At 55.2% G+C, this 21,677-nt stretch overlaps 1 protein-coding gene across 8 annotated transcripts in view; it reads left to right on the forward strand.

Moving 5' to 3' along the window:
- The window catches only part of SORBS3 (sorbin and SH3 domain containing 3), a 33,210-nt gene extending 12,889 nt beyond the window's left edge, over positions 1-20,321 (forward strand). For 5 of the 8 annotated variants that reach the window (XM_063611434.1, XM_063611433.1, XM_063611432.1 and 2 more), the window contains 18 exons: positions 1,532-1,670; positions 2,951-3,014; positions 6,147-6,185; positions 6,608-6,744; positions 8,803-8,893; positions 9,099-9,185; positions 9,284-9,337; positions 10,086-10,172; positions 10,644-10,690; positions 11,162-11,301; positions 11,489-11,541; positions 11,650-11,696; positions 11,889-12,003; positions 13,973-14,098; positions 15,736-16,047; positions 16,543-16,646; positions 17,165-17,271; positions 19,493-20,321. In XM_063611434.1, coding sequence (XP_063467504.1) covers positions 1,532-1,670; positions 2,951-3,014; positions 6,147-6,185; positions 6,608-6,744; positions 8,803-8,893; positions 9,099-9,185; positions 9,284-9,337; positions 10,086-10,172; positions 10,644-10,690; positions 11,162-11,301; positions 11,489-11,541; positions 11,650-11,696; positions 11,889-12,003; positions 13,973-14,098; positions 15,736-16,047; positions 16,543-16,646; positions 17,165-17,271; positions 19,493-19,554 — 1,811 coding nt within the window. In that variant the 3' untranslated portion in view covers positions 19,555-20,321. Of the gene's footprint in view, positions 1-1,531; positions 1,726-2,950; positions 3,015-6,146; positions 6,186-6,607; positions 6,745-8,802; positions 8,894-9,098; positions 9,186-9,283; positions 9,338-10,085; positions 10,173-10,643; positions 10,691-11,161; positions 11,302-11,488; positions 11,542-11,649; positions 11,697-11,888; positions 12,004-13,972; positions 14,099-15,735; positions 16,048-16,542; positions 16,647-17,164; positions 17,272-19,492 lie in introns of all 8 variants that reach the window. The other 3 variants (XM_055295631.2, XM_055295637.2, XM_063611437.1) reach the window with 2 other exon arrangements.
- Positions 20,322-21,677: the final 1,356 nt, after the last annotated feature.

Raw genomic sequence — 21,677 nt, forward strand, 5'->3', positions numbered from 1 at the left:
GAGAGCAGGCTGATGCATCCCTTCCCCTGCCCTCCAGCCTGGTGCCAGGGAAAGGAAGCGTGCAGGAGCCCTGGGCACCGGAGGACCTCCTGCAGGGACTGGGGATGGAAGGGTGGAGGTGATGTGGGTATCTGTTGGCTTGGGAAGGGGTGGAGACTGTCCCATTCAGGCCCAATAGGCTGCCCAGCAGGAGGTTAGAGAGGCAGTTCTAGATCCCAGTCCAGAGGTCCTGGGAACTCCTGGGTGCAGGCCAGCCCTGAATATGTCTCTCCTAAAGTGACATCCTTTATCGAGCATTCCCCTAAGACAGGTGCCATGTAAAGGAATTTATTCATTTAGCAATTATCCAGCCTGGGCAACATAGCAAGACCCTGTCTCTATCAGCCTGGATGACACAGCAAGACTCTGTCACTTAAAACACACACACACCGAGAGGCCGAGGTGGGTGGATCACCTGAGGTCAGGAGTTCAAGACCAGCCTGGCCAACATGGTGAAACCCCGTCTCTAATAAAAATACAAAAATTAGCTTGGCGTGGTGGCGGGTGCCTGAAATCCCAGCTACTTGGGAGGTTGAGGCAGGAGAATCACTTGCACCTGGGAGGTGGAGGTTGCAGTGAGCTGAGATCGTGCCACTGTACTCCAGCCTGGGCAACAAGAGCAAAACTCTGTCCCAAAACAAAAACAAAAACAAAACAAAACCAAAAAAACCACCCACACAATTATGGAACACCCAGAGCATGCTGGACACTGTAAAAACACTTTACGAGGCTCACCTCCTTTAACCCCTCGATATCCTGACAAAGTAGGGGTGATGATGACTGACAGCTTCCCAATAAGGAACCCCATTTGCAGAGATGTTCAGCCACAGAGGCTGAGCTGCAATTCACACCCTTGTCCATCTGGCCTCAAAGCCCTTATTCTGCTGCCCTGGCTACTTAGAGGCTAACAGTTATGGGTAAGTTGAGGACTCAGTCACAACCATATCTGGGGAATGGGTTTCTGACCTTAATTGAGAGCCTCTCGACTCAGGCACTGTGCTGGGTCAGTCACACACACTAGATGTCACTGAATCCTTGTCACAATGACCCTTGTTTTACAGAAGTGGAAACTGAGACACTGAGAGGGTGACTGATGTACCCCAGGCCATAGCAGCCAATAGGTAGTAGAGCTGGGGTCTGAATTCAAGTCTGTCCCCTCCAAGCCCAGCATCTTTACTGCCACACCCCAGCTGGGATGTCCCCTGCATTCTCTACAAGTAATGATTTCCAGACCTTATTCTGAAAGCACTTAGGATAGTCCCAGGAAAGAAGGATGGGGGTAGGGCCAGGCACGGCATTCTCAAGATCAAATCCATTTAAATTCACTTAAACAAACAGAGGCCCATGGTGCTCTGAGTCATCCACTCAAACAAACAAGGCGATGTTGAAACTTTGAACCCACAGAGATCCATGCTCTGAGGAGCTAAGGGACACACAGGTTCAGGTGGAGACCCCTGCCTTTCACTAATGCTCTCCTGCACGCACCCGACAGACCCTGAGTGGTATCAGACCTGGCCAGGCCCCGGGAGCAAGCCCTCTGCAAGCACAAAGATCCCTGCCTCCCAGCACACCCAGAACTGGTCAGCCACATGGACCAAGGACAGCAAGCGTCGGGACAAGCGCTGGGTCAAGTACGAGGGAATCGGGCCCGTGGATGAGAGCGGCATGCCCATTGCCCCCCGATCTGTGAGTCCAGGGCTGGGGGCCACGGAGAGATGGGGCCCAGAGATCTACAGGGAGCTCCACTTCTGTGCATTAAAGTGGGCGTGGGATAATAAAGGCCACGCCCAAACCATCCCAGATTAAGCAGGGGTTCAACCGTGGTGGGGTTCAGGGGCCGTAAACCTCATAAAGCTGCAGACACCCTCGTGTGCCTGAGTTGCTCAAGTGGTTTGTGCGGGGTACAGATCTAGAACTCCCATCAGCGTCTCAAAGGTAGAGAACCGCTGCTGTAAGGGCTGAGCCTGCAGGGGACCCTCTCTCAGTTTCATACCCCCAGGGCCTGTCACCACGCTCACGAAATGGTTGCCGAATGAATGGCCGAATGAGTGAGTGAGTCTTGTGTGAGAAGGTCTCTCACTGTGGCAAGCGTGGAAGGATCCGGGGGTCCAGTTAGGACTGGGGATATCTTGCCCTTTTCCATCCACCTTCGTGTCTTGAGCCAGCTCCATTTTCTCTTCTGGAAATTGGAGCTGGTAACATACCCTTCCTGCCTCCCAGGGCTGTTTTGAGGCTTGGATGAAGCAGGTGATGTGAAACACGCATCTCACTCCTACATTATTGCTGTCATTTTTGGCCCAGGTGCAGTGATTCATGCCTGTAATCCCAGCACTTTGGGAGATCAAGGCGGGAGGATCACTTGAAACCAAGAGTTCCAGACCAGCCTGGGCAACATAGTGAGACCCTGTCTCTATAAAAAAAAAAAAAAAAAAAAAAAAAAAAAAAAAATTAGCTAGGCAAGGTGGTGCTCGCCTATAGTTCCAGCTACTCAGAAGGCTGAGGCAGGACGATTGCTTGAGCCCAGGAATTGGAGGCTGCAGTGAGCTATGATCATGCCACTGCACTCCAGCCTGTGTGACACAGTGAGACCCTGTCTCCCCCAAAAAGAAAAATGTTCTTTGTAGAAACACTAGACATAAAGAAAAGCAAAGAGAAAAAATGTAAATTGCCCCAAATCTCATAACATTATTGCGTACACTTCGATGGAGATCTTGCCATATATCTTATTTATATAGGACGTGTTACATGAAGCTATTGTTATTAAAGAGATCACAAGAGAAGCATTCCCCAGCCCACCTATGGGGGGTTCAGGGATGGCCAGAGAAAGGACTCACTAGGGAAAAATTTTTGTGGCTTGATATTGGGAAGGTGAATAAGCAGGGAGGACTGACTTTGCATTTGCTGATCCCAGAGTGTTGACAGACCCAGAGACTGGTACCGGAGAATGTTCCAGCAGATTCACCGGAAAATGCCAGGTAAGATACCCTTCCAGGGCCCTCTCCCTGCCAAAGTGGATTCTGGCCCCTGGGGCTTGGAGAGACAGGGAAAGAAAAGGGGACTTAGCTGCTCAAGGCGTTCTTCTCCACCTCCTCCCCGGCTCTAATGAGTAGTCCTGAAAACAGGCTATCCCCTCCCTGTACTCGGGGCCAGCAGCGGTCTCTAGAGCATTCCCAAGAAGGACACTGACCAGCCACTGTCCCCCAGTGTCCTCTGAGGGGACTAAGAAGCCATTCCTTTCCTGAAGTCCCTCTCTGATTTCCCTGCCAGGCTGGAATGCCACTGTTAGCGGTCATTCCCTTACTGGAGGCATTGCTTTCTTCCACAACTCAAAATGCAGCCAACCCTGGGGGTGCCTATGAGCTGGCTCCGAGGTCACCCATCCATTCAGTGAGTCCTTGACCATCTATTGAGCATGTACCACGTGCTGAGCACTATCCTAGGTGCCAAAGATCAAAGGAAGTCACACAATAAACAGACACACCTTTGACATGGCAGATGGTGGAAAGGGCTAGGGAAAAATAAAGCCAGACTAGAAGAGTACCCCATGCAGGGAGGCTGCTACTTCACCCAGGAGGGGCCAGGAAGGTCATTTGTAAGCGGCATTTGATCAGACCGTGGAGGGAGTGAAGGAGTCGGCCTGGCAGAGCTGGGGGAATTATTCCAGCAAAGGGAGCTCCGAAGACCCAGAGGCAGAAGCATGTTCTGGACGGGCAAGGAGAGCCTGGCCTGGAGCGAGGAGCATGTGGTGGGAGATGGAGTCAGAGAGGTGGTGGTGTCAGGGCATGTGGGGCCTTGTGGGCCATTATAAGGACCTCAGCTTTTACGGTGCAAATAAGGAGGAGCCACTGAGAGGAAGAGTGCCATGCTCTGACAAGTAATGGCTGAAAAGATTGTGCCTGGCTGCGGGGTGGGGAAGGAATGGTGGAACCAGTTCCCTTGCCTGGTAAGGGCTAGGGAGAAAAGGCCACCTTTACAGCTTTGCTTCAATCCAGGGGAGAGATAATCGTGTGTTAGACCAGGGCGGTAGCAGTGGCCCTGGTGGGACAGGGTGAGACTCTGAATACATTGCAGTCATTGGAATTTGCTGATGGATTGGACGTGGCTTGGAAGAGAGAGTCCAGGATGGTTTTAAACCTCAGCAAGTTGAAGATTGGAGTTGCCATTTGTCAAAACGGAAAAGACTGTAGGAGTAGCATTCACAGGCCGGGTGCAGTGGCTCACGCCTGTAATCCCAGCACTTTGGGAGGCCGAGGTGGGGGGATTGCCTGAGCTCAGGAGTTCGAGACCAGCCTGGGCAACATGGTGAAACCCCATCTCTACTAAAAATACAAAAATTAGCTGGGTGTGGTGGCATGCACCTGTAATCCCAGCTACTCAGGAAGCTGAGGCAGGAGAATTGCTTGAACCTGGGAGGCAGAGGTTGCAGTGAGCTGAGACCATGCCACTGCACTCCAGCCTGGGCAACAAGAGCAAGACTCTGTCTCCTAAAAAAAAAAGAAAAATAAAAGAGATGTTCAGTTTTAGACACATGTTCCCTCTGAGTGAAGAGGTTGAGTAAGCAGATGAATATCCAAGTCTGTAGTTCACGGGACAAGGTCTAAAACTGCAGATGGAAATACCTGGGACTCATTCAAAAGAGATTTTGGGACCAGCCTGGCCGACATGGCGAAACCCTGTCTCTATCAAAAATACCAAAATTAGCTGGGCGTGACGGTGTGCACCTATAATCCTAGCTACTCCGGAGGCTGAGGCAGGAGAATTGTTTGAACCTGGGAGGCAGAGGTTGCAGTGAGCTGAGATCACTCCACTGCACTCCAGCCTGGGCGACTCAGTCTCAAAAAAAAAAAAAAAAAAAAAAAAAAGAGATTTTGATTTAAAGTTTCCCCAGTAATTCTAGCGGGGAAACTTTAAACTTTTAACTAGCAGCCAAGATTGTGAATCATGGGAATAGATGGCGTCTTAAAAGACTTAAGACTAGCTGGGTGTGGTGGCACACACCTGCAGTCTCAGCTATTTGGGAGGCTGAGGAGTTCAATTCAATTCCTGGGAGCCCAGGAATTCAAGTCCAGCTTGGGCAACATAGCATGATCCCGTCTCTGAAAAACAACAATCCATAAGACTAGACAAGATCACCTAGGGAGATAGTGAGACAAACAGACCCCAGGACTGAGCCCCCACACACCTGGATGCTTAGAAGTTTGAGAGATGAGATGGAACCAAAAAGGCAACTGAGAAGGTAGAGCCAGGGAGGTAGGAGGAAAACGGAGAGATCTCCCTGGGGCCAAGTGGAAAGGGAATTCCAAAAAAAGAATGGGACCAGCAGTGACAAATGCAGCTGATGGGTTGAGTAAGATGAAGACTTAGAATTGACAGTCAGATTTGGCAACGTAGAGGTCACCAGCATCATTGATAAGAGTGAATGGATGGGCAGTGGTGAGCAAAAGCCTGTTTAGGGAGACGGGGAGGAGGGGGATTGGAGATGGTGAGGTCTTTATGGTTACTGGTTACAGTTTACTACGGGGGAAAGCAGACAAATCCAGGAGTTGGAGGAGGGTGTGGGGTCCAGTGAGGGCTGATGTGGCTGGCGTTTAGGCAGGCGCCGTTGTAGCGCATCCGTGTGTGTGTGTGTGTGTGTGTGTGTGTGTGTGTGTGCGCGTGCGCCGTGGGGAGCAGTGGGTCAGTAGCTCTTCCCAGGAAGTCCCAGAAATTCCCAGGCACCTTGAGGAGCTAGGAGTGGGTCTGGGCAAATCGGGAAGGAAAGCGTTTGGAAGAGGGTGCAAGTCGAGTTTCCCCAGCCTGAGTGGTGAGGGCAAGTCCACGAAGGTCAGGAGAGGGTGTGTGTGGGAACGGGGAGGGAGGAGCAGGAGGGCTTGGGCAAGGCGGCTGCCCGCTTGGCTCGTTTAGGCCCCAAGCCTGCCAGAGGCATTTCAAGCCCTCCAGAGAGCTGCCCTCCTAATTCCTTCCCTCCCTTGGGACATTCTTCAGGCCCTGACTCAGCCCTCAGCCCCCTGCTCTAGGGATGTTGGGAGCGGCTGAGGTTGCCTCCCAGGGCACCCTGCCCTTGCTTTCTGCCCCATCCCATGACCTGGTCCCTTCTGCTCCTGCAGACCTGCAGCTGGACTGGACCTTCGAGGAGCCACCCAGAGGTGAGGGGGATGCGGGCCCACCTGCCTGCCATAGCCCTGCGCCTGCGTCCGTCCCTCCCTGGGGCTGGCACCTGCAGCCCCGCCTGGCTTTGGGGCTCTCCAGTTGGCTCAGTTCAACCTGAGAGGTTTTTATAGCTCATTTCCAGAGCACTTCAAATCCCCCGGTAGGTGGTAATTAACAGCCTCAGCTTGCACGGGGAATGCGCGCTCTGCCACTCCCTGGCCGGGATTTCTCTGGGCCTCCCTTTCCTCATCTATAAGATGAGATCATCACCTACTCGGAGTTGTTTTGAAGATTTAGTAAACGTCGTAAAGCTCTGGGGGCAATGCCCACGTTCAGTGTCCCTGAGCACCAACCACCCTGTCCCCACCATCCACCCAGGAGCAAGGGGGTGGTGCTGAAACTCTAAATAATCACCCAGGCACCCTCAGCCCCAGTCACGGCCTGTCTCCTCCCACCTTCAATGGTTTCCTCATGTACCTCCTCTGCAGACCCCAGGCATCTAGGAGCCCAGCAAAGACCTGCCCACAGGCCCGGCCTGGCAGCATCTTCCAGCGGGTGAGCACAGTGGGGCGGGGCCGAGGGCTGCGGAGGGGCGCGGCCCGCGAGACACCATGGGACGGGCGCCCCCTCGTGACCACAGCCGGCACAGCCTCGGAGCCCAGCCAGGAGTGGGATCTGACTTCCCTGTCCCTCTGGGCTCTGTCCCATCTCTGGGTCTCCACCACCCCCATAGACTCTCTTCCCTACAGGGTCAAAGGGGAAGGGTGGGCAGGAGTGGACTTGGCACCCGCTCCTGGCCAGTAACGCCTGTGATGCGTTTGTGGTCAGCAGTAGAAACTCTGCCCCAAAGATCCCACCGGTCTTGTGAGACCGGGAGTGGGGCGGCCAGACAGCTGTGGACAGAACTGTTGAGGGGAACTTGGACCTGGCACTGTCTACTTTGAAACCTGACAGAAAACAAGGGATTTGGAAGAACCCAAGTTCCCGCCTGATAGCACGGAGAGAGGAGCCCCTTGGAGGGATAAGGATGACATTCCTTTCCTCTGTGCAAACCACAGGCCCCGCCCGGCTGCTGGGGCCCTGGCGGGGTCAGCACCACCGTGGGAATCAGGATCTTTGCTCTCAGAGTTAAATCCTTGAGTTTCTTATTCCCTTGCAGGGAAGGACTTGTCTCATTAGCATGGCTGAAACTGGCCTGTAGCTCTGGGCATCACCGATAAGGTTCAGAGGCAAAGGGCTCAAGATTTGGACGCTGAGTTCTTGGTTTAAGCCTGTGCACTGCCTCTAGCCATGTGACCATGGGTACCTCACCCAGTCTGAGCCTCTGTGTCCCCATCTTTTAAGTGGTGATGCCCAGAGGGTTCAGTGTGATCATGTGTGTATCATGCATCATGTTTTGCACATAGCAAGCCTGCACAAACATTAGTAATATACAGGCTTAATTATGATTACAAGGCCGGGCGTGGTGGCTCACGCCTGTAATCCCAGCAGTTTGGGAGGCCGAGGCGGGCAGATCACGAGGTCAGGAGATCGAGACCATCCTGGCTAATATGGTGAAACCCCATCTCTACTAAAAACAATACAAAAAATTAGCCGGGCGTGGTGGCGGGTGCCTGTAGTCCCAGCTGCTTGGGAGGCTGAGGCAGGAGAATGGCGTGAACCCAGGAGGCGGAGCTTGCAGTGAGCTGAGATCGTGCCACTGCACTCCAGCCTGGGCAACAGAGCAAGACTCTGTCTCAAAAAAAAAAAAAAAAAAAAAAAAAACTCCTTTAGGTTAGGAATGACATATTCCATTCTCACAGTCACTTTTATTATTACCAAAATCAGAATGGGGTCATTATTACAGCCAACAAATCCCAACCCTTGGTCAGACATTGTATTATTTGATAAGCCCAATGCAGCGGTTCCTCTCGGTGGAAACTTTCAAAGAGAGGCTGGAACATTCCATGTAAGCCAGCCAGGAAGGGGCCCTGGAGGGGAGCTAAGGCAGATGTGACCATGCTGTACTGCAGTGGTTGGGGTGGTCCCACAGATGGAGTCACTGAATCCAGCACCCTCATGGAACTAGGCCCAGGGAGCAGAAATAACTTGGCCAGAGCTGCAGGGCAGGGCTGCCTCTGGCTTTCCTCACCCATGGGTGTATGATCACTCAGCCACAGCACCCAGAAAGACCAGCTTCTTCAAAGCTGCACAGATGCACATAGCCACAGTCATGGGGCCAGACCAAACACACATATAGGACACTTTAGCAAAAAGGCCCGCAGGAGAGGGTTGGGCCACACCTGGAGCAAATATATGTGTGAGGCCTTCTCCCGGGCACCTCACATGTGTTCTCTCACCAAATCATTTCTATATTACAGGTTCTGAGCCTGAGGCTCTGAGGGATCAGTAACTTGTTCAAAGGTCACACATCCACTAAACAGTGGAGCTAGAATTTAAGCTTGGAGCTCACACACTTCCACAGTTTAACCTTGCTTCCAGAGTAAGGGCAGGGCAGTCAGAGGCAGAGTAGACCCCACAGCAAGGACAAGGGCAGGGCGAGAGGGCTGTGTGCTGGCTTCTGCCTCAGTCTCCCTAAAAGGAAGCTGAAGAGATGTCCTTCCCTTTCTTCAGAAGAAGCTGGGACCACTCTGAAGGGTTACCTAGAAGCACCTTCAGCTACAGACCTGGAGCATTCTCCACTGTGCTGCAGCCACCAAATCAGGTAGCCCACCCAGCATATTCCCTGGTCAGCCCCAGCTGTATGCTGTATGGCCAAGACCCTGTGCCACGATGTCCTTTCAGCTTGAATCCCTTGGAGGACACCGTGGGCCCAGGGGAAGGGCAGGGGCCTGCAAGCCTGCATTTTGAGCCTGGCCAGTGTCCCAGTAGCCCTCTTCACAAGCTGACACCCACCCACCTCCACGCAGGTGCTCAGACGCCGAGAAAAAGTAGACAATGTCTGGACGGAAGAGTCCTGGAACCAGTTTCTGCAGGAACTAGAGACTGGGCAGAGGGTGAGTGCTGGCTGGCTCTCAGGGTGTGCATGCACCCTCAGCTGATGTATTTTGGAAAGTGAGTTCAACCGCTCTGACACACCCTTCCTACCCTTCAGCCCAAGAAACCACTGGTGGACGACCCTGGTGAGAAGCCCTCCCAGCCCATTGAGGTGAGTGCTGCAGGGTGCTGGGGACAGCAGCCTGATAAACCAGGGATATTAGGGTTTGGGGGGGCCCAGTGACCATGGGCATAGGCCACGAACTAAGAGGTCTCTCTCCAGTCCCACATGGCTTATTTCTGTAATGCCAGCACTCAGGACAGTGCCTGGCATACAGGAGGCGCTCAGTAAACATGTGTTAAATAAATATGTGTTGGCCAAAGCAGGAGCAGAAAAGGGAGTGGTCTCAGTGTGCACTGGGCTTATCAGGAAATATTCTTGGAGGTGGAGCTGGACCCTTGAGAAGCTCCGAGGGCCTGATCCGGCGGAGACCCATAGCAGAGGCTGGCAAGAAGCAGCGTGGGGGTGGGGGCTCCGGCCCCTGGGGTGGCGGGGGGACCTGGATGGACACAGTGAAGCCAGGCCTTGGAGGGCGGGAGAAGATGGGAGAGGAAATGGGGAGCCCCATTGGTGCTGGAACAGAGACATAACTTGGCAGAAACTGGTAGGACTGCGGAATCGCGGGATCAGGAAGCGTGTAGGCACTCCCGGGGCGTGCAGGGCAGGTGAGAGGCCGTGGCGGGAATGCCCTCTTGGCACCCTGGGCCACACCTCCCGGCAGGAGCCCGGCCCGTGCGCTGAGGCCTGCCCTTAAGCCGGCCCGGTGCGCTGGCCTTGCTTTTCACAGTCGATCTTTGACCGCTGCCTCCCACCCCCACCGTGCGCTGCCCCTCACTGCTCAGCCTCTCCCCGCCCCCAGGTGCTGCTGGAGAGAGAGCTGGCCAAGCTGAGCGCCGAGCTGGACAAGGACCTGCGGGCAATTGAGACCCGACTGCCGTCCCCCAAGGTACCAGCTCCCAGGGTTCACCCGCGGGGCACGCCGGCGACCGCAGGGTCGGGGCGAGCCGGGAGCCTCGGCGGCTGGGCTGGGCGGAGGACAGGCAGCCGTGGTCCGGCCTCCAGCGGCGCGCACCGGCCTCAGGCCCTCCCGGGCGCTGGCGGGCTCGCTCCTCCATAAATAAAATACAGGGCGTCGACTTTCGCAAGTGACCCCGAGGAGCCTTCCTAAGCGGACTCCACGTCAGCTCGACGCCCGGGCGCCCGCCCCGTCCCGCCCCCGGGCCGCAGCCTCGGGGACCCCCGCCCCTTCCCCTAGTTCCCGCCCCGCTCCCGGGATCGGCCGCGCGGGCGCCTCTAGGACCCCGCGTCCCGCCCGCTCTCCTCCCCTCCCGAGCCGCGAACTTTTCCGGAGGCGGCGGCCTCGGCTGCCGCTGGGTCCCGGGGTCGCGGGCCCTGATTGCGCCGTTTCCCCGCGCAGAGCTCGCTGGCGCCCCGACGGGCCCCGGAGCAGCGGCCCCCGGCCGGGTGAGTGGGAGACGCGGGAGGAGGAAGGGGGCTGTCCCAGGCCGGGCGGGAGGGAACGTGGCGAGGCCGGGCGGGGCGGACAGGGGCGATCGCGGGGCCCAGCCGGGGAAGGAGGGAACCGCAGAGCCCAGTGTCCGGGAGGGACCGCAGCGCCACTCTGCGGGGCGCCGTTCCCGCGCCACCGAGGGCAGCTAACTCCGAGCAGAGGACGGGGGTCGCGGCCGCCGGGGGCGCAGCGCGGTCAGGGCGGCCCCGCCACGGCCCAGGCACTCCCGCTGGGCCCTGCCGGGCCTCACCCTTCCCGGCGCAGCGACTTGGGAAGTAGGACATCCTGTGGAGAGCCCAGGACCCGGGAGACGCCCTGGGAGGAGGTGGCAGGGATGGGGGCGATGGGGGTCAGAGCGGTCTAGAGGTGACCAGGGTGGGGCGCGGAGCCCCAGGCTGGAGGCTCAGTCTCTGTGCCCCGTGCAGCCCGGCCTCAGCCTGGAGCTCCAGCTCCCCGCATGCACCTTACCTGGGTTCCGCCCGGTCCCTGAGCCCCCACAGAATGGCTGATGGAGGAAGCCCCTTCCTAGGTCGGAGGGACTTTGTCTACCCTTCCTCAACCCGAGGTAAGGACCCAGCCCTGCTCTCTTTCTCACGGAGATGCCCACCCACCAGGCATGCTGGTGCCCCAGGGGTGGCAGGTCACAGAGCCCCTTGCTTCTGCCAGTGCCTGCCCTAGGTGGGGGTGCAACCTCATCCCAACCCCATCCCCCAGGTATGGCTTCCCCAAGCTGAGGTTGTGCTTCTCCACAGACCCTAGTGCCTCTAACGGAGGGCGCAGCCCAGCCAGGAGGGAAGAGAAGAAGGTAAGGAGGGGACCAGGTGTGGGGGACCTGGAGTGGTCCCAAGGCTGCCATCCTGGATCTGCCACCCACCCAACTGAGATAGCCCACTCTGTCCTTTCCCCTGCCTAGAGGAAGGCCGCCAGGCTCAAGTTTGACTTCCAGGCACAGTCCCCCAAGTAAGCGCCCTCCTCCCCCTCCCCTTCCATCCAAGGCAATCTCTGCCATCCCAGAGGGGGATGGGGAGGGGGACTGGGCTGCAGTGGGCATCCCCAAGGGGTGAGAGGACTGGGGTGTATTGGGCAGGGTCTGAAGGGAAGGAGGCTTGGGAAGGCTTCAGCTTACCCTGCGGTCCTCGTCCTCGCCTGCAGGGAGCTGACTCTGCAGAAGGGTGACATTGTTTACATCCACAAGGAGGTGGACAAGAACTGGCTGGAGGGAGAGCACCACGGCCGCCTGGGCATCTTCCCTGCTAATTATGTGGAGGTGAGCAGGAGAGACAAGAGCAGGTGGGGCTAGGCTGGGAGGGCGCAGGGATTGGGAGAGACTTAGTGCAAACCTTGGGTTTCCTAAGGCAAAAAACTGTGAGGGGCTGGGGCGTGTCTCAGAATTGTCCTTGGCCCCCACAGGGCCTGGCTCAATGCTGTGCATGACCCCAGGAAATGTTTGCTAAAGAGGGTGGAGCCCAGCCCAGGGGAGGATCCAGCAGCCAGCTCCTCAACCATTCGTGTCCCAGACTTTCACCATTCAGATCCATCTTTCTAAAGCTGTCTTTGGGAATCATCCTAATGGCAACTACCAAGAGTGGGAAGTGCAACAGTTTATAAATCACATATACACACATAACCTCTTTCAGGTGTATTACCGCCCTGGTTGCTCTCACTGCCCAGAGAGTGATAGATTGTCTCTGTTTTACACATGGGGATGCCAAGGTTCAGTGAAAAGTTATTAAGTAAAAGATCCAGAATCTGAATCCAGGTCTTTTAATTCCAGAGACAGGTTCTGGGCTTGACAGATAAAGGGCGATAGGTTATCTTTGCTATTTGTGACTGTTAAGATATGTCAAGTTATCCAAATTACTGGCATAAAGGTGTTCATTATAGTCTCTTACTATCCTTTTAATGTCAGTAAAATATGTAGTGATGTCGTCTCTCTTTTTTTTTTTTTTTTTTTGAGAGACAGAGTCTTGCTCTGTCACCCAGGCTGGAGTACAGTGGCGGGATCTTGGTGCACTGCAACCTCCACCTCCTGGGTTCAAGCGATTCTCCTGCCTCAGCTTCCTAAGTAGCTGGGACTACAGGCGTGCGCCACCACGCCCAGATAATTTTTGTAATTTTTTAGTAGAGATGAGGTTTCACTACATGTTAGCCAGGCTGGTCTCGAACTCCTGACCTCAGGTGATCCACCCGCCTCAGCCTCCCAAAGTGCTGGGATTACAGGCGTGAGCCATCATGTCCGGCTGGTATGTTCTCTTTCATTCCTGATGTTGGCAATTTGTGTCTTCTCTTATTCTGGCTAGAGCTTTATTAATTTACTTGATCTTTGGATTTTATTAATATTTTTCTCTCGTTTTTGTTTTTGATTTCATTGATTTCTGCTTTATTATTTCCTTGTTGTTGTTTGCTTTAGGTTTAATTTGTTATATTTCTAAGTTTCTTAGGGTGAAAGTTTAGACTATTCATTTGAAACTTATTTTTCCCTGGAATGCTTCTTTATCTGCATCTCACACGTTTTGATTTTTCATCAACTCTGTTTTCTCATCTCCTTTGTGACTTCCTCCTTGACCCATGGGTTGGGTTGTTGTTTAATTCAGGCTCTTGATTTGATAGGTATCATTAGGCCTTCCTTGCTTGCACGATGATCCACTTGGTCCTGAAATTTCACAAAGTATATACAGTATTTCACTCCGCCAGTCGTTTCTATCTTTGTGTGAAATAGTTTATTGGCTGCTTGATTTTTATGGGCAGAGTGAAGCAAAGAGAACATGAGGATTCTGGGCTCCGGCTGGGGTGGATGGGGAGGAGGAACCAAGACATTGGAACCCAGGGACACCCAGTTCTCGGCAGTGAGAAAAGGGTGAATCCTCAGTTTTGGAACAGTTCTCCAAGTTCCCCTTGCTGCTTGGAACGCCTCATTTTCTTTTGTGGTCCAACTTAAACTCTCCAATCAGACTGGCTTCCATCTTTTCTCTTGGAGTTTTTCATTTCAGTAATGCCCGCTCCACATACCCCTATGGAAAATTCTTCTTCCAGGGAGCCTTCCCAGACTCCTCCCTATCCTCCAGCTCCCCTTGGCTGTGCTCATGCCTGGCTGCGCCCAGGCCTTGTGTCTGGGGTTTATATCTTTTCTCTGCCTAAGGGCAGGCCCACCTTCTCTTTGCTGTCTCACAGGAAGTCCCAGTCTGTGCTATGTTGATGCGCAGACCAAATCTTTCTCATGACCTTTCTTCATGCAGGTGCTGCCCGCAGATGAGATCCCTAAGCCTATCAAGCCCCCCACCTACCAGGTGCTGGAGTATGGAGAGGCTGTGGCCCAGTACACCTTCAAGGGTGACCTGGAGGTGGAGCTGTCCTTCCGCAAGGTGGGCCAGGCAGGAGATGGAGGGGTGGGTGGGGGCAGGCAAAGATGTAGGTAAATATGTGCACTAAAAACACTTTTTTTTTTTTTTTTGAGACAGAGTCTCACTCTATCGCCAGGCTGTAGTGCAGTGCTGCCATCTCGGCTCACTGCAACCTCTGCCTCCCGGGTTCAAGCAATTCTCCCGCCTCAGCTTCCCGAGTAGCTGGGACTACAGGCGCGTGCCACCACACCCAGCTAATTTTTGTATTTCTAGTAGAGACGGGGTTTCATGGTGTTGGCCAGGATGGTCTCAATTTCTTGGCCTCATAATCCACCCGCCTCGGCCTCCTAAAGTGTTGGGATTACAGGCGTGAGCCACCGCGCCCGGCCTAAAAAAACTTCTTTAAAAAAGAGTCCGATGTACCTAGCTTCACCCAGAATTTCAAAGTTTTCCCCAGTCTCTTTCATTATGCTTCCTTTAGTGTAGTCTTTTTTTTTTTTTTTTTTGCTTTTTTTTGAGACAGCATCTCACTATGTTGCCTGGGCTGGCCTTGAACTCCTGGGCTCAAGAGATCCCCCTGTCCCTGCCCCAGCCTCCCAAGTAATTTTGGTCCATTTTTAAAAGATCATCATAAACTTCTAGAGTTATATATATATTTTTTCAACTGCAGGTTGCAGGGGATCATACTCAGCATTTTTAAAGGTATAGACAGAAATGTTAGCAAGCGTTGCAGACAGAAAGTGCTTTATCATACTGCAGGCAGTTCTGTGTATGCACATATATATGTATTCTGGGCTGTTATTAAAACATTTTTAACTGTAGATTGTGGTGAGACAAGTTTGAAAAATGCTGTTCTAGAAAGCAGGGAAGTGGTCTGCCTTTGGTTGATTTTGGGAGCAGTGATCATGCTCCCAAAATCAGCCAAAGACAGACCATAGTGAATGCCTCTCAGCCAGGGACAGAGGGGGAAGAAGGTGGCTGGATGGAGAGAGATGGGGGCAGGAGAGGGCAGGGGAAGGCAAGGGCTGGAGGCCACCTTCCCAGGGGGTGGTTCTACCTAATGTCAGCCAGCCTGTGGCCTTGAGGACTCCCTGCCTGTCCTGGGGAGTGTGTTTTTGACACACTCATGACAGGGTCCCCCAGCGCGAGGCAGGAACAGGACCCAGGCAGGGCAGTAGTGGTAGCGCCTGTCCAGCGTGTCTAAGGAGTGGACTGTTGATCTCGTTCACACCTCATAGTGACAGTATGGTTATTCTCTTAACATAGGAGAAAACAAGGCTCAGGGAGACAGAGCAGCCTGCCTGAGGCCACACAGCTTGGCCTGGTGGAGCTGGGTTTGGATCTGCATTATTAGCCACGGGCTCACCTGTGATCGGAGCTCTGGGGAGGGACCCTGCTATGAACACTGAGGGGGGATGCACCCCTGTTGAGCTTCCCAAGAGGCAGGACCCAGTATCAGCCTCAGCCTCACCCGGGAAGCCTGGGCTTGGCTCCTGGCTCATGCTCTTACCGTGTGACTCGGGTAACCTGCTGGCCCCCTGCGATTCCGATCCCTCGTATGTCCAAGGCATTAGGGTTGAATGAGACAGCCCAGATGAGGCACCCGTGGGTCCACGGCACCAGGAAGGCCCCACAGACACTGACTTTTCCCCCCTCAGGGAGAGCACATCTGCCTGATCCGCAAGGTGAACGAGAACTGGTACGAGGGGCGCATCACGGGCACGGGGCGCCAAGGCATATTCCCTGCCAGCTACGTGCAGGTGTCTCGTGAACCCCGGCTCCGGCTCTGTGACGACAGCCCCCAGCTCCCCACGTCTCCCCGCCTGACTGCTGCCACCCATTCAGCCCGTCACCCCAGCTCCCCCTCAGCCCCGCGCAGCCCAGCTGACCCCACCGACTGGCGGGGGCAGACCTCCCTCCGTCGCACTGGCTTCTCCTTCCCCACCCAGGAGTCTAGACCCCAGACCCAGGTGAGGTAGCCTGCCTCCATCAGAGAGCCGACCTCCTCCCCACCCCCATCCCCCACCCCCGTGACTTGTCCACACTTGGGAATCCTTCCCAGACAGCCCTGGGACAGAGGAGTGGGGTGACAGGGCAGAAGCTAGTATGGCAGCCCCACCCTGGCCTGGGGGACCTCAACCTACCGAGCTCTAGCCTCGGGAGCTCTAGATGGAATCCCAAAGCCGGCCCAGGCTCCTGACCCTGGGTGTTCTTGGTTCATCCATGCTGGCATCCAGAAACCCAGGCACTCACCTTACTTGGGCCTCAGTTTTCTGGCCCCCGTGAAATGAAACAGTCACAGCAGGTGTCCCTGTGCCCTGGGGGTTTGGAGGCTAAGATGAAGCCGTGTGTAAGGCGCCCTGGCAGGTGGACTGGGAATGCCCATTTTGGGCCTCCTCCCTCAGGCTTACATGTACCCATCATCTTCCTCCCTCTGACATCCCTTTCTTCCTGTCAATCTCCAGAATCTTGGCACCGCTGGTCCAGCTCTATCCCACCCTCGAGGTCCCAGCCACCCCTTGGACCTGGGGACCTCCTCTCCTAACACCTCTCAGATACACTGGACCCCGTGAGTACCATCTGAGGGTGCTTGGTCAGACATTGGGGGGTCACTGGCAGGCAATGCCGCATATTCTACCCTCCCCCAAGTCCCCACCTGTGGATTCGGGAAACTTCTACCAGGTAGCCGTTGTCCTCGAAGAGCTTATGGTGATTTGGGGCAGGGAGGAGGCACTGGTCTGTGATGTTCCCAATCCCTCCTGGCAGCTACGTAGCCTTGTGGCCTTGGTCTCCTCATTGGGTTTCTAGCCCTGAGGTCGGTGCATGTAAAATTGAAGTGTGGAACTGGTAGAATGGACAGGAAGGCACCAGGTGCTCAGAGGAGGCGAGGGTTCAGTACTTAGGGCCCAGAGGGTAGGAGGCAGGCCTGGGAAAGACCGCACTGAGCACAGGCAGAGTTGCTCTGAGGAGCTGGATCAGGGGATAGTGAGAGCATGAAGGGACCCTGGGGCATTCACAGGAAGTGGCAACACTTGGGTTAGAGCCTCTGGGCCCATTCTCTGGTTGCCATGACGACGCTTCTCGCAGGTACCGGGCGATGTACCAGTACAGGCCCCAGAACGAAGACGAGCTGGAGCTGCGCGAGGGGGACAGGGTGGACGTCATGCAGCAGTGTGACGATGGCTGGTTTGTGGGTATGTGGGCAGGCCGGGAGGGGGCATCTCAGGGCCCCAGGGGATGTGGGTGGGGTGCTGCTGCCTGCCAGTGCTGCTTCAGCAAAGATTCATGGTCAACCACCCCCCACTCAGCTTCCGACGGGGCTACTGGAGGGGCCTGGCACCCGATGCTTCCCCAAAGCCAGCACTTCTGTTGGCTGCCTTCCTTCATTCCCTGAAGAGGCCAATGCCCAGGAGGAAACTGGCACCAGTCCAGGGTCACTGATGGAGTCACTGGGGACCCAGGCCAGGGTTCCCGACCTCCAGAGCTCTGCCTATTCCTCCTGCACACCCCTGCCTCTGGAGCAGCCCTCGGGGAGAGCTCCTGGTGGAAAGGACCGGGCTCACACTTGACCTAGCTGACTCCTCCAGCCTGGGAGGAAGAGGGGATGGAGAAAGGTCCCAGCCCCTCAGGGCTGGCCCAAGGGCAGCTCTGACCAAGGACAAATGCAGGAAGCCTCAGGCTGGCCTCAGCCTGAATCAAGGTGACTAACCTACCAGGCTTCACATGGCCTCTTTCCCCAGAGTGGGCGGGCCCTGTGCAGGTCTCATCTTCAAAGGATGGGCCGTCCTCAGAGAAAAGAGAGTGGCCAGAAGCCCCTGCCCCACCCCAAGCAGGCTTTGAAGCCTGAGGAGTTGGGTGGCTGTTTGGGCAGCCCCTTGACCTGGCAGCCCACCCTCCCTGATCTGATCCCAGTACAGCTGCCAGCCAATCTCCTGACCCACCCAGGACCATTAAGCGCTAGCCTGTGAATGGCCCCTACCTTCTGGTGGGGGAGGGAGGGAGGCAGTGCTTGGAGATGCATTCAAATGTACTGGATACACTTTTGCTTTGGAATTTTTTTACAACTACTAATAAAGTTTTGCAAACCTATGCAGACAAGAAGAAAAAGTACCACTTTTGTGTTAGGAGCCACAAGTGCTTTAAGAGGAATGGGCGAGACCTGTGCCCTCTCCAGTATGGCAGCCACCAGCTGCCTTCAGCTGTTGAAATGTAGCTCAAATGAAATAAATTAAAAATCCAGTTCCTCAGTTGCACAGGCACATCTCAAGTGCCCAACAGCCACATGTGGCGAGTGGTGACCATTTTAGTTAGTGCAGGTCAGGGAAGGCTTCCTGGAGGAAATGAGGGAGCTGGGCCTGGAAGGGCAGAGGAAGGATTTGGGGAGGCCAAGAGGAAAGGGAGGTACTCGGGGCAGAGGATGAGGGTGGGGGTGGGATGAGCACGGGCTGCCCCCAAGGAAGTCAGGGTGCCAGCCTGGAAGGGGAGGCCCAGGATCATCCATTCACCCAAGGTCAGGAGTGATGTTCATTTCAGTTTATATTCCTATTTTTCTATATATAGGAATATAATACTATTTGTGACATTTCTGTATTTCTATATTTCTCCATTCCCTCTTCCTCCCAGGCTGGAGGAACCAGCTGGGGGGTGTGGGGATACACAGGTGTGAGCCTGGTCCTTTCCACCAGGAGCTCTCCCCAAGGGCTGCTCCAGAGGCAGGGGTGTGCAGGGGAAAGGGGCAGGGCTCTGAATGTCGGCAACCCTGGTCTGGGTCCCCAGTGACTCCATCAGTGACCCTGGGCTGGTGCCAGTTTCCTCTAGGGCGTCGTTCTCTTCAGGGCACAAGGGAAAGCAGCCAACAGAAGTGCTGGCTTTGGGGAAGCATCGGGTGCCAGGCCCCCCAGATGCTTTGCCCGCTGGGGTTCCCCCTCCTCCTCTTCAAGACACGAGTTTCTGTGGGGCTGACAGGCCTGGATCGGAGTCCCAAGCTTACTCCTAAGCGTTGGGGTGCTCTCGGGCAATGCATTCAGCCTTCCCTTAGGCCTTCCCACCCATGTCTAAGTGAGGGTGCCCTATTAGACCAGGGACGTTTCTCCCGATTTCAGTTCTGTGATTCCTCCTCCTGCGTCCCCACTTTGCGGAGGAAGGGGGGAGTGACTCCGTGCTGTGTACAGTGTGATGCACATTTGTTGCTTGCTCAGATTCTTTGGTGGTTGAGTGTGGGAAGTGTAGCTTTGCCCATCTAAGCTTCTGCCGCTAGGGGGCAGGAAGGAGGAGAGCAAATCCAATTCCCTCCCTGGGCTCCCCTACAGAACTCCCCTACAGTTCTGGGCACTGCCGGCAGGGGGCAGGCCCTCACCCCTGCATCCCTGTTAAAGAAGGGAGTGGGGAACGCTCTTCCTGCCTTTCCTCTTTCAGGTGTCTCCCGGAGGACCCAGAAATTCGGAACGTTCCCTGGAAATTACGTTGCCCCGGTGTGAGTGGTCTCCATGGCAACTTGGAGCCAGCCAGGATGGGGTGGGGAGCGGTGGCACTTGTGGGAGGGAGAGGACCCCCGCCCACATTCTCCTTCCCCAGGACCTGAGCTCCCAGCATCTGCAGACGACCCCGGCAGCCTTTCCCTCGGAACCCCCTCGAAGCCCCCTGGACTGATTCCCACCCACGACTCACAGGCATTCCTCCCACAGCCCTTTCATTTCCTCCCCACCCCACTCCCCAAATACAGAGGTCTGCTTTGAAGTGGAGACCATTTCCAGGCCTTATTGAGACCAGACCCCAAGTCCCCCACCCCCATCCTGCTCCAGCGTTTCCTCTAACAGGGACCAGCTCTCCGCTTTGCCCCCACGGGGTTCCTCTAACCAGAACCAGCTTCCTAGCCTCGTAGAGACCAAAGGCTGCCCCCGCCTGCTGGGGTTCCTCCCACCACCCAAGCTTGCCGGCTGCCCTCTTTGCCTTCTGGCCTCCAGCTGGGTGTGGGGGAGTGGAGCAAGGCGGGGGACAGACGCAGCACCTTCTTAGCGATCTAGGCCTGGCAAGAGCTCTGGACCCAAGGCCACCTCTTCCCAGGGGCTGCCGAGTCCTGGGCCTGGCCCTGGCATATCACCCTGTACTGTGGGGCCGGGCATCACTAGCCTGGCTCAGATATTCCCCAGGGAGACTGCTGTGTGCTGCCCACCTGCCTGCTGGCTCTCCCCCAGCCCCACACCCCCTCTGGAAGAGAATGTAAAATAAACCTGGACACAAGGGACCTTGTCTCTGCGGCCTTTTCCTTGGGGTAGGGGATGCCTCCTCCTGTCTAGGAGATGGGAATTCCTTCTGTGGAGGGCTGTGCTGGGAGACAGGTGGGACAGGTGTGTGCATAAGAGGAGGATGGAAAAACACCATTATTACCTCCAAAGATCTCTGCCCTTGGGTGTCAGGCAGGCTGGGGCAGCCCCCACAATTGGGCAGCTGTGTGGCAAGAAGTGCTGGGAGAATGAACAGTGCCAGGCCCTGGTAGCAGGGAGACACCAGAGATGGGGGACTGAATGTGGCCTTGTTTGCAGACTGTTTTGATTGTGGAGCTGCCACCGTGGGGTTGCTGGGCTAGATGACATTTCTAACTATTCTGCTGTTTTCCTTCTGTGTGCTCTGTTTCCACACCAAAGCCCTTGTGTGTGTATGTTTATTCTCCTCTTTGGGCTCAGGTTTTTGAGCAATCCTTTACGGGAAGCTGGGAGTGGTGAGGCATAGCCAGCCAAAACTCCTCTTGAACAATGGGTGTTTTTTTTGTTGTTGTTGTTGTTGTTGTTGTTTTTTTGTGAGATGGGGTCTCATTCTTTCACCCAATTTGGAGTGCAGTGGCCCGATCTCGGCTCACTGCAGTCTCTGCCTCCCGGCTTCAAGCAATTTTCCCGCCTCAGCCTCCTGAGTAGCTAGGATTACAGGGTTGCGGCACCATGCCCAGCTAATTTTTGTATTTTTAGTAGAGACAGGGTTTCGCCATGTTGGCCAGGCTGGTCTCGAACTCCTGACCTCAGGTGTTCCACCCACCTCGGCCTCCCAAAGTGCTGGGATTACAAGCGTGAGCCACCACGCCCAACCTTGAACAAGGTTTTATAGTCCTGGAGCTTGCAGGTCCCTGTGGGGTGGCAGTGGTGGCACAGTCCAGGCATGGCCACTCTGCCAAGAAAAGAATCTCCATTTCTTGGCTGCTGCTGAGAGGTGAGCAGGGCACCAGGGCCTCTCCGTGTGTTACCTAACGTGAGCCTCACGATAGCAGGTTATGATTCCATTTTACAGAGGGAGAGACTCAGGCTCTGAGAAATTAAGTTGTCTAGGTCACATCATTATTAAATGTTGAAGTCAGGTCCACCTCACTTCCTGAAATCTACCAAATGCCCAGGCAGCCCTGGTCCAGGGGCCCTTGGAGAAGGAAGGTCATGTGTGAGGTCAGGGACTTTTCTAGGGCGGCCCAGGTTGGGCTGCTTTTATGTTCTTCCTGGCAATCCTGTCTTCTAGGCCTGTCACCTAAGACAGGTGTGAAGAGGTGGTGGCTGGAGTGAAAGATGGTGGTGCCCAGTTCTGTCAGGACAGAGGGGAGGGGCTCGTGGTTGACAGGGCA

The sequence above is a fragment of the Symphalangus syndactylus genome, chromosome 10, assembly GCF_028878055.3.
Source record: "Symphalangus syndactylus isolate Jambi chromosome 10, NHGRI_mSymSyn1-v2.1_pri, whole genome shotgun sequence".
Lineage (NCBI taxonomy): Eukaryota > Metazoa > Chordata > Mammalia > Primates > Hylobatidae > Symphalangus > Symphalangus syndactylus.